The 11,536-nt window shown below is 38.9% G+C and overlaps 1 protein-coding gene and 1 long non-coding RNA gene across 2 annotated transcripts; both read left to right on the top strand.

Annotated features, from left to right (window-relative positions):
- The first annotated feature begins 234 nt into the window (after positions 1–234).
- Positions 235–8,880, top strand: kbtbd8 (kelch repeat and BTB (POZ) domain containing 8). Its single transcript, XM_026168667.2, has 5 exons — positions 235–371; positions 5,952–6,159; positions 6,372–6,678; positions 7,173–7,992; positions 8,158–8,880. Exons 1-5 carry the CDS (start codon positions 356–358, stop codon positions 8,619–8,621), a joined length of 1,815 nt encoding a protein of 604 aa, XP_026024452.1. The 5' UTR covers positions 235–355; the 3' UTR covers positions 8,622–8,880.
- Positions 5,171–5,681, top strand: LOC145428747 (uncharacterized). The gene is made up of 2 exons (XR_013909060.1): positions 5,171–5,294; positions 5,506–5,681. It is a non-coding gene; the product is annotated as an uncharacterized LOC145428747 (long non-coding RNA).
- Positions 8,881–11,536: the final 2,656 nt, after the last annotated feature.

The raw sequence follows: 11,536 nt of genomic DNA on the forward strand, positions 1-11,536 counted from the left end.
TACATTGTAGAATAAGACGCTACTGTAATGTGTTTATCCCCATGTGCAGTTAGCCTTTTGCCTGCAGGTGAACTTATGTCTACCGCCACTGTTCCCACCAATATATGAAAACAACCTCTGCTTTGGATGCACCTGTTTAGATACTGCTGATTTGACTTCTTTTGGTTGGCTCTAACCGAGTGCCCTGTGTGTAATTTATCCATGCAGTATTAACTTTTTCCTATTTCAGAAAAAAGGAAAATGATTGGCTCTGAGATCCGTTCTCCTCTTGCGATTGGCTGTTCCTTGTTTCCGGGGCTCCGCTCTGCACTCATTTGACGTTTCTGTCGGTCTGCTCTGAGACAGACTGGAGAGAATGGCTGCCAGTGGAGGTTAGCAAAATCTTCATTGTTTTGTGTACTTAAATATTGCTTTTTAAAGTTAGAATATGTAAGTTTATGTGTTCACCAGGCGTAGCTTTACAGATTAAACGAAGGGGTCTTGACATGTTGCAGTTTCATTAAATAAGGTCAGGTTCTAAACGACTCCTCAAAACTGTTGGCTGTCGTTAGCCCGGCTATGTAGCTAACGTTAGCTGTGTGGCTAACTTTCGGCCGGTTAGCTCGCTGCCACAGCTGACTGTGTAAACACTTGTTTATGACAAGAGACAAAGGTTAGACAAGTTGTAGTAATGGCTATAGTCATCAAACGAATACACTAGACATTGCGCTACACACTCTTATGCTTCTATAAGATGAAGACGTCAACACTTAAAACACTTCAGATTTTTGTCGCCATTTATATCTCGCAATGTTGTGTCAAAGAAAGCTTTGCTAGCATTAGCTTGGTGTCTAGCTGTCTGCTAAAAGTTAAGCTTGCTCCTCAACTAGCTAAGCCAACCGCGAGCATTACTGTATTTTATGAAACACAAGCATTCAGGCGAAGTTGTGTACAGCGTCGCTCTTCATTAGTGTCTATTCTTCAAGTTTGTTTTCAGTCTTATTAGCTAACCAGACCGTTACTGCAGGCACAGGGCAGCGATGAGAGATGTTAGCAAGCTAGCTACCACCTGGTGTGATAGTAGTTTTCTATTTACCCACCGAGAGTCTTTGTCCTGTCAGCATTGCACAACCCGAGACATTTGTTGTAAGTTTGTATACCGTATAAGTCAAAGTGAAGCTTTACAGCAGTCATAAAGTTGGTGTGCCACTTTTATAACTTGATATAACACATGTGATAAGAAAGACGTTCACTTTGTGTACGCTTATAAGGGCAGCACTGCTGTACTCACGAGTTTCTAGGCTCATGTATTGTCCTGCTGCTTTCATTCAGTATAAGAGAAAGGGAACAATCTCTCGGTACAAGTTTAGAAACAAGCAAATATAGCGCAGGAAATAGTTATATTTATACAGCTGTATCAGTCATTATATCTGGACCTTTAATCCAGGTGGCATACATCCTTAAAATTTGGTCATCAGGTTTTCACACACTCCACACTTTATTTATGTTATTACACTATAAAAAGAATGTGTGGCTCCATAGTATAGTGGTTTTGAGATTTACCTAACAAAAACTATCCCTCAGTTTTGCTGTTTTTTGTATTTTCATTTATGGAACAACTGCAATGTTCAAGCTTTATTCAGTTGACTTTTTTTTTTTTTAAAATAATATGTAATTAATGTTTGTATAAAGATGTATTGGTTCATATTTATGCTAATATGAATGTGGGTCAAGTGTATGCATGTATATGAGGGTACCACAATGATGATCCTGCTAAATTGGCAGTGTTGAACATGGGGTACGCATAAGCATGTGCATACTTCTTTGTACTCCAGTTTGGGCTTTGATTAATTTTTATTTCATGTAATGCACATTTCTTTGTCATTTGAGTTTATTTCCTTATATATTTGAATGTCTTTAAAATCCAAAATAAAACTGTATATCATATCATGTATATCATAGCACAAGTAAAAGATCCTCAGTTTAATCCCAGAAGGAGGCATAAATCCCCTTGGGGGCCGGAAGGGCATCCAGCTTAGAAACATGCGAAGCTACCCACTTTGGTGGCTCCCTGTGACAAGGGAGCAGCTGGAAATTGCTTTATAATATAAAATAATTAGAAGGTTTTGTATTTCTTTTGAAGATTTTTATGTTAGAAAAGTAACAATATTTACCTACAATGTCTAAAATAATCTCCAAGTAAGTGTTGCTTAAAAGTTTGTGAAACATAGGGATTGAGTAAGATCACAGAAACTCTTGTATTTACACTCTAGTCATCTACACTAAGTAGAGCTGGGCGATATGAGATTTTTTCATATCACGATATGTTTTTTTTTTCATTTCAGGCGATAACGATATCTATCACGATATAAGCCAAATAACTATATTTGTAAGATTTAAATGTGCCGTTGCTCACAAGTAAAATGTGAAATAATCAGCAGCTTGTTTTTATTTAAATATTTATTTCCCATAATAAGTTCAACAGGGTAGATGTACTTAAGGAACATGAGACTTTTTCAGATAAATAAAGGCAAATATTGCAAACTACACAAAAGGCAGCCACTAAAGCGTTTAAGTTTCAAAATAGAACAAACAAAACAGACTAAATTGTCAATTCCACTTAGAAACAAAATATTAATTCTAAAAATAAATCTTAGTTTGTTTTACAGAAGAACAGACAAAACTGACTAACTTTTGTCAATATCAAATAAACTGAGAACTAAAAGGAAATTCTCAATCTCTCCTTGTTGTATAGCTGAGCTTTTCAAACAGTTTTAACAGTTACTTTAGTCTGACAAAAGCCGAATGACGAATTAGCGCTTCCAGTCAGAGACTGAGGCTACGTCCACACGTACACTGGTATTTTTGAAAACGGAGATTTTCCGTTTTCGTTTTAAAAAATAATCCCGTCCACACATAAAAGCAGAAATGAAGGAAAACGCTGCTATGAACATGCCAAAGCAGCAGGTGGCGCTAGATTCCTAACCGTGCAGAAATGTTGGCCAATCAGAAGTCTAGAAGCCTCGGTGGGAAAAAGTAAACAAAGCTGGGGCATAGAAGCAGAACCGAGTCGTATGTGTGGACGGACAGTAACTGTGTGTATATGTAAGCATTTAAACACTGCAGAGAGTAGAATTAACAGTAACAGTATTGTAGAAATTTATTTCACCGAAACAATAACGTGGCGCACAGTGTGACGCATGCACCAGTTTATTGTATTTCCAGACTTGTTTGACAATCTCTCCGGCGTTGGAACCATCATCTGTTTTCTCTTCGGTCATGCTCGGTTGATTTTTCTAGTCGGCACACTCATTTCCTCCATTACCCGCTGGCTGCTTCCCAAACAAATACACATGTGGGGCTTGGCACTTGTGCTGTACGTAACAAGTCACGCGACGTGACGCTGCGGCTGTGATTGGTTCGGCTCTGCGCTACTTAATTTGGATTGGCTGACCTTTTTTTTTTTTTTTTTTTGAGGACAAGAGCGTCGAGGTCTATCGCGATAGCTTAATTTCTCTATCGAGTAAAAGTTATATCGCGATACATATCGTTATCGTTCTATCGCCCAGCTCTAACACTAAGGAGATTCAGATATTTTGAAATCTCTTAGGCAGTGGGTTAGAGGCTGTGTGCTTTATAGAGTAGTTATGATACTAGAAATTCAAACTCAATAGCACTGTCTAAGAAAATCCCATCTTCAATGCCAGTGGAGAAAGAAAATGAAATGAAAAAACTGACAACAATACAAACTGTAACATCAATGATAACACTGTTTCTATATTATTGAACTTAGTGCAAAAACCCCACAATAAAATATGACAGATATTTTAAGATTGTCTGAAATTGTGCTTTGCTTCTTTTGACTTGGCACTATATTTTTGTTGCTGATCAAGTAGAGTTAGTCTGCTAGGTTCTAACTGCTGCTGTTGCTGTCTAGCTGCAGAAACAGTTCAAACACTTCACACTGCCTATATACACTTTATATAGACACCTTTAACTAACACTCCCTATTATAACATTACACATGAGCAGGACTGATTACATTTGCTGCTTACCTGCTACATTAATGTTATCTTTTTATTATTAGTCATATTGGCTAGCCATTACCTTAATGATAACTTAACGCACAGCTAGTGCCTTTCTTATGTAAATGCTAATAGTTAGTGGTGATGTGTGTGGCTACAAGGTTAATATTCATGATAAATGTTTAATACTTTGATGTTGCTGATGGGAACTTAAATTACCTCTTACTATTTATCTTAAGAGATGTTCAGTGTTGTGAAGATTAAACTACTGTTCATGTTAGGGATGTCCCGATCATGTTTTTTTGCCATAGAGTCAGAGTCCGAGTCATTTGATTTTAAGTGTCTACCTATACCGAGTCCCGATCCGATACTTCTATAATACATAAAAAAAAAGAATAAAGAAGAGCGAACAAACAGATCCTGGATGTTCCTCATTTTTTTATTTAATTCACCTTATTTTAACATTTAACAGCTCTGTTAACAAACACAGCACTTTTGTGAGGTAGCTTGAACAATCAAGTAATAAATAAAATAAATTCTTCACTTATGGACTTTAGTGCACAGTAAATATTAAAAAAAAGTCTAATATAAAAACAAATAGCACCTCAACTTAAAATATCCGGCAGGCATGTAAACAAATAAAAAAATAAAAGATCCACAGTGTTTGCAAAGCCAGTAATGTGCTTTTAGGAACTGCACTCCTAACTCTTACTGTCATCACAGTAGTAAGTTTCGCAGAAAATATAGTATGTTTCTCTTAATGAAAACTAATATCTCTACCTTGTCAGGTTTGAGCCTGTTTCTGTTCTCATCAAGGACGTTTGCAACGGCACTAAAAAGGCTCTCACTGTCCACAGAGCTAAAGGGGGCATGAGATACTGGGTTGCAACTGGGTCGATACTGGGAAGCTGATTAGCATGTTCTTTCCAGTACTGAAGTGGGTCGCTTTTCCAAGTTTACATATCTCACAATGGCAATGTTGTTGTCATCAACTTTATAATACCTCCAGACCACAGACATACTCGCGTTTTTCATGTGTTCAGCCGCTAATGAGGGAAGCATGGCTGCTTGTCTGCAGCTGGTTTGTAAAATTGTGTGTCAGCTGGATGGGCTGAAGACGGTACTGTTGGTATTGATGCTCTTCCAAATGACTATATAGCAGTTAAGTATTAAAAATGCACATTGTATAAACTGAATAGGCAAATGGTACAGAGCTCTACACTGGCAGCTAAACAAAAACTTCAGAAGAATTGGTAGCTCCAGATCAGAAGCTGTGGCTGCTATTGTCAGGTATGTTAACATCATATTTAAGTCCTTTCTTCTGTAATAATCTATTAATTTTTAATTAAAAAAATGTTTCTACATAAATGAGTGTTTAAACCAGAGCACTGTTGACTATGTACGCTGTATTACTGTTTAAAGAATTTAGTAATTATCATTATTATGTGATTATGTGTGGTTTTGCAACCTGTTTACAACTCTCCTGATCTTGTGTCCCCAGGTAACCTCAGGTACCTGTCATTAGACATCCTCTGGACCTGACCTGACCTATGTCTTATGCTAACTCAGTCAAAGGGATCTGGGTTTTTTTTTCTTTTCTGATTCATTCTCAAAATTGACACTTTGCATTCGTCAAAACAACTAAAGATACTGAGATTAAAGTGCTTTAAATACTCATACCTCGTGCACTGTCTTTATTCTTCTCTTACAGTATATTTTGTTGGCATACTGCATGTGATATTTGTTTGTAGCAAACTAGAGCTTGCATATCTAGAGTGTCTGTGAGGCAGTTTTTTTTTCTGCAGCATTTCCTTAATTTTTGGGGCTCTTTGGTATATACATGAAGCATTTTGTGTTTTCATGTCAGTTATACATGTGTTTAGAGTTGACTGAAAAAATTAAAGTGAGATGATAATAATATTTTTTTCTGTTTCTGCTCTTGTTCAGAGGTAGGGAAGCTGTTACAAGTACAAAATGGGACGCTTCCAATCACCAACTACAATGGGGTAGATGCTGTTCATGCTTGTAACATCCTGCAGCAGCTCAAAGCCTTGTACGATGAAGCACAGCTCACAGACATCGTTGTAGAAGTGGACCATGGCAAGACTTTCTCATGCCACAGAAATGTTCTTGCTGCAATCAGCCCATATTTTAGGTAGGAAATTCAGCACTGCATATGTGCCTATGTCCTTCATTTGTACGTGTTTGTTTACAAATATTTATTAGTTGCTTTCTTTCTTGGTTTCACTGTCATTTTGACTAGAGGTTGTCTAGAAAATACGATTTTCTGATAAACTTTCTCAGTTTTTAAGATGAGAATTTATAATAATCATAAAATAATTTGTGTTTTTTCAAATGTTCCTCTAGGTCCATGTTCACCAGTGGCCTTACAGAGAGCAGTCAGCGTGAGGTTCGAATTGTTGGCGTGGAATCTGAATCCATGCACCTTGTCCTAGATTATGCCTACACATCCAGGGTCTCGCTCTCTGAGTCTAATGTCCAGGCCCTATTCACTGCAGCCAGCATTTTCCAGATTCCTGCCCTGCAGGACCAGTGTGCCCAGTTCATGATCAGCCGACTTGACCCTCAGAACTGTATAGGAGTCTTTATGTTTGCTGATGCATATGGGCACCAGGAACTGAGGGAACGCTCACAGGATTATATCCGCAAGAAGGTCAGTTGAACATAAGCCTAAATTGGTTATTAACCGTTACTTTTGGACTGTGATGTAATGAATGCCTTCAGCTATTTTATACCACAATTTTTAGACATGTTGTGGTATCTACTTTTGTAGTTCTGCTTTCTTTATGACCAGGACATTTGGCTGCCAAAAAACTAAGGATGTACTGAGTGTTAAATTTCTTGGTTGGTACTAATATGTAATGATAATTTGGTAGACGACTGATATAATTTTTTTTATTTCTTTTTTGTGTTTATGGCTTTTTCTACTTTTATGTATTCCTTGTTTAGTGGCCAGGGGAATTGATAAATAATTTAGAGTACTGTTTTATAGTCTTTCAGGTCTTCATCAAGAGCTTAAAGACTTAATGTGACACAGTTCCTGCTTTTGGCAAATGTCTTATTTTTGTTGGAACAGTGGCAGTCAACAACATTGACATCGAACTTTGTAATGTCTGAACTGAAACTCTAAAACTTCTTTTGTTTTAGTTTTTGTGTGTATCACGGGAGCAAGAGTTCCTCCAGATGACCAAGGAGCAGTTGGTCAGCATTTTGAATAATGATGACCTCAATGTGGAAAAGGAAGAGCATGTCTATGAGAGCATTGTCCGCTGGCTAGAGCATGATCTGTCTGGCCGTGAAACTCATCTAGCTGAGGTTTTTTCCCAGTGTATCCGTCTGCCCTTGCTGGATGAGGCCTTTCTCAATCGGATACCTCCCCCCTTTGCTTGCGCCCTCTCCCTTTCAACAGACTCTGCTGAGGCCAAAGCTCGCCTCACTGGCACAAATGGTTGTCCACAGCGCCTGGGTATGACTGCTTCTGAGATGGTCATCTGCTTTGATGCTGCTCATAAACACTCAGGTAAGAAGCAGACTGTGCCTTGTCTGGACACGGCCACAGGAAGGGTGTTCAAACTCTGCAAACCACCTAATGATCTCCGGGAGGTTGGCATCTTGGTGTCCCCAGAAAATGACATCTACATTGCTGGTGGGTACCGTCCGAGTAACAGCGAGGTGTCCATAGACCATCGAGCAGAGAGTGACTTCTGGCAGTACGAGCATGCAGGCAACCGATGGCTTCCACGTGCACCTCTTCTGAGAGCCCGAATTGGATGCAGGCTTGTGCACTGCTGCGGGAAGCTGTATGCACTGGGAGGCCGTGTTTATGAAGGTGATGGGCGAAATGCACTAAAATCAGTAGAGTGCTATGATGCCAGAGACAACTGTTGGACTGCAGTCAGTCCAATGCCAGTGGCCATGGAGTTTCACAGTGCTGTAGAGTACAAAGACCGTATCTACGTCCTCCAAGGTGAGTCTTTCTGTGCTCAGGGGAACTTATGCAATTATGTTTGTTTGTTTTTTTTTTTATCTGTACAAAATATGTAAATAAAGTGATATTAATACAACAGACATACTGCATATGAAAACCATTTAAATGCATCTGATCATAACTCTGTCTCTTTGTTTCGCACAGGTGAATATTTCTTCTGCTATGATCCCCGTAAGGACTATTGGAGTCATCTGGCGCCAATGAGTGTCCCTCGGAGTCAGGGTCTGGCTGCCTTGTATAAAAACTGCATCTACTACATAGCTGGGATCTGCAGAAACCACCAGCGTACTTTTACTGTGGAGGTCTACGACATTGAGAAGAACACATGGAGCCGCAAGAAAGATCTACCCTTTGACCAAGCCACAAGCCCGTATATCAAGGCCATGCTGCTGCAAGGCAAGCTACACCTGTTTGTACGAGCTACACAAGTCATGGTGGAGGAGCATGTGTTTCGCACTAGCAGGAAGAACTCCCTTTACCAGTATGACGATGAGGCAGATGTATGGACCAAAGTCTATGAGACACCCGATCGCCTCTGGGATTTGGGCCGCCATTTTGAATGCGTGGTGGCCAAACTTTATCCACAGTGTCTCCAGAAAGTGCTTTGAGGTATTTGAATTTTGTGGACCCCATCTCTGAGGCAGAGGGGGGATAGTGTGGTCCTGCCTGCCTTGTGCCTGGTGTTACCTTGGGTTTGCACCACATGCACCATTTTTGGTTAAGTCTTAAGTTGTTCAACTTCTGGTTTAAAATGATCAAAATGGGGGTGCTTTTAAAGATTGCAGTATTTTTTTTTTCTTCAAGAAAGCACCAACTACCCACACTGAGGCTTGTTTAACAAAACCGTACAATGACTCATAAGTGCAATTATACTATTTTTTTTTTTTTGCTTGTTGTCGAGCCATGTTGTTCTATTTTTGTGTTAGGTGCATAAATACACCAGTCAGCCACAACGTTAAAACCCCTGAGTTGCAGGGTGGGGCCTCTGTGGATTGGGTTGTATTAGTGCTATCTGTAAATGGTTTTACTGTTGTGGCTGATTAATGTGTGTATGAATTTTTACAAATGATAAGCATGGAACTGAGGGTGTTGCCTCTGGAGATATGGATGCTATGTGTCAGCATAAAGTGAAACTCTATATAGATATAGAAATATACAAATAGTCATATAAACGATATATTCATACGGGTAAGATGAGTACCTTAGGTCATTAGTAGATTGCTGGCTCTGAGGTTTGTGTGGATTTTTTTCCTGTTCTGCGTTTATGCCTCTCTTCAGTTTATTTCATATGCAAGTTTTAATTTGAAGTGTGCTTGTGATTGACATTAGTGTTTTTAAAGGTTGAAAGTTAAATGGTAACTTTTTATTGCCCACTCTTCCTCCACAGGTGTCAGTGTGTCAAACATACACTATGTGCGGCTTCCAGACTTTTTTTTTTTCCTGCTTTGAGTTGGCATCCATTAAGTGAAATGTTAGAATATTCACTCTCCACATTGGAGAAACAAGGACGGAGTCAAATTTGTTGCAACACTAAGTGGCTCATTCAGACCAACAGGTTTACCTCAGAAACTTCAGAGATTTTTGATTAGGAGCAAAGGGACATTTCAGGCCGTTGTGTTGATATAAACAAGTGTTTGCTCTGAGTTTGAGCTCTGAGTTTGTTCTTTGACACCGGGTTATTAAACGCTTGAAAAAAAGGGTTCCAATAGCCTTCCTCGTAATGCCAAAAGAGCATTTGAGGTCTTACTATAGTTGTCGTGGAAGTTGGAAACGGATTTTGTGGTAGCAATAAATCTTGGAACTGTGATTAGGCTATATTACATTGTATTACCTTATTAAAAGTGCATTAATTGTTTTGTGTGCTCGTCTCTGCTAGCGAAGATCAGTAGTACCCATAACGATTGTTTGGCTGTTGGCTGAAGTGATGCGGATTTTTCGTGGAGATCTTTTGTGATGCCAATGTGCCTGCAGCTAGAAAAAAAGGGGCATCAGAATCAAAAACTGTTCCTCCTGATGAAGAATATCTGAAAAGTCTTACTCAGCGTTGCACTGAATAACTCGCCACTTCAGCGGTCCTTAACTGCAAACTTTACGAAGCACCCTCGTAAAGCTATGAATCCGTCTTTACACGTCATCACAGAGGATACAAACTTTTGGTGCTGGTGCTTTTTTCTGTTTTTTTTTTTTTTTTTGACAATCTTGTACAGAAGAACGCCACCACTGGAGGGCGTTTGCTGTCAAAGTGTGACATTTTTAGTGCCGTCAGTTTCCTCACGCAGGTTCCTGTTTCATCATTGCACTACACATTTCTTGTGTATTTTATCTAAGCAAGGAGTGCCCTCCTATTAAGTGAAAACATTTTAGCAACCATATAGCAATCATCTTAAGAGATTTACATTGGCATTTAATACAGGAAAAGTCGCATTCATTAAGGACTTGAGGATATAATTAACTTCTCCGAGAGAAGATTCACTGTTGACTGACTTTAACCTGATTTCTAGTCAACCCAGCTTGAACAATGTTTCCCACGAAAAAGGGTCAGAGTGGGTCTGGGCTTCACTCGACTGTCCACAGACAGCCATTTGCGAACCAGGAACGGAGAACTCTCAGGATTTCTACTGATACCCAGTACTGTATTTAAGTTGTTTTTGTTATGTGTAATATACTGTACTATAGATTTGCTGTACTTGCACAGTTTTTTAAAGTTATCTTCAGTTTCTTTTATAACTTGAAAAATAGATGTGATTTCTTTTTGTTGTCTCTAGTGGCTGTTTTGTTTTTTCTTTACATAATTATCTGTTTAGTTATAATAGAGTAATCCTGTTCTGTTGAGGGGGAAAAAAAAATTACCCGCACGAGTGATATATTTTGATTTGCCCCCCTCCCCCCTCCACCCCGTAGTACAGTAGTATCTTTGGAACATCTCACTGAAACTAAGCATTACAGTTGAAGTAACTGCATTGTTACAACATATTTCAAACACCAGTCATGTAATACACAAAGCTATAAAACCTGCTTTCTCCTAAGAGTTGGCTGCCCTGTGCGGCCAAACACAGCTCGTTCTGGTCATCTTCATGCATCACCTATGGGTGCTATTCCATTGTGTCTTTTTAATCCATTTATTTTTCTGTTGGTTTTTTTTGGTTTTTTTGGGTTTCAGGTTATAGTGGTTGTTGAGCTCAACTGTGAAATTCACCTTGCACATAATTTGAAAATAAAACTATTAAAAGTGAAATGTTTTATTTTTATTCTGTTTATTTTTAACTTTCAAGTGACTGAGGCCTTTGGACCTCAATTGTATATTGTTGTGTTCCACTGTGATATTTTTGATCCTAAAAATGTTTCCTACCTTGAACTTCTCTGATACTTATACTGTAGCTGCTGTGTCACAGATAGTGGAAAGCTATGCCAGGTCATTTACATTCACTGGACACTTAGTGAGCAGTTGAACAGATGTAACTTATCTGCTCAGCTAATCACATGGCAGTAGTTTAACACTTTGAGACTTGCAAACATCGTCTAG

This window comes from Astatotilapia calliptera, chromosome 5, assembly GCF_964374335.1.
Source record: "Astatotilapia calliptera chromosome 5, fAstCal68.1, whole genome shotgun sequence".
NCBI classification, from domain to species: Eukaryota; Metazoa; Chordata; class Actinopteri; order Cichliformes; family Cichlidae; genus Astatotilapia; species Astatotilapia calliptera.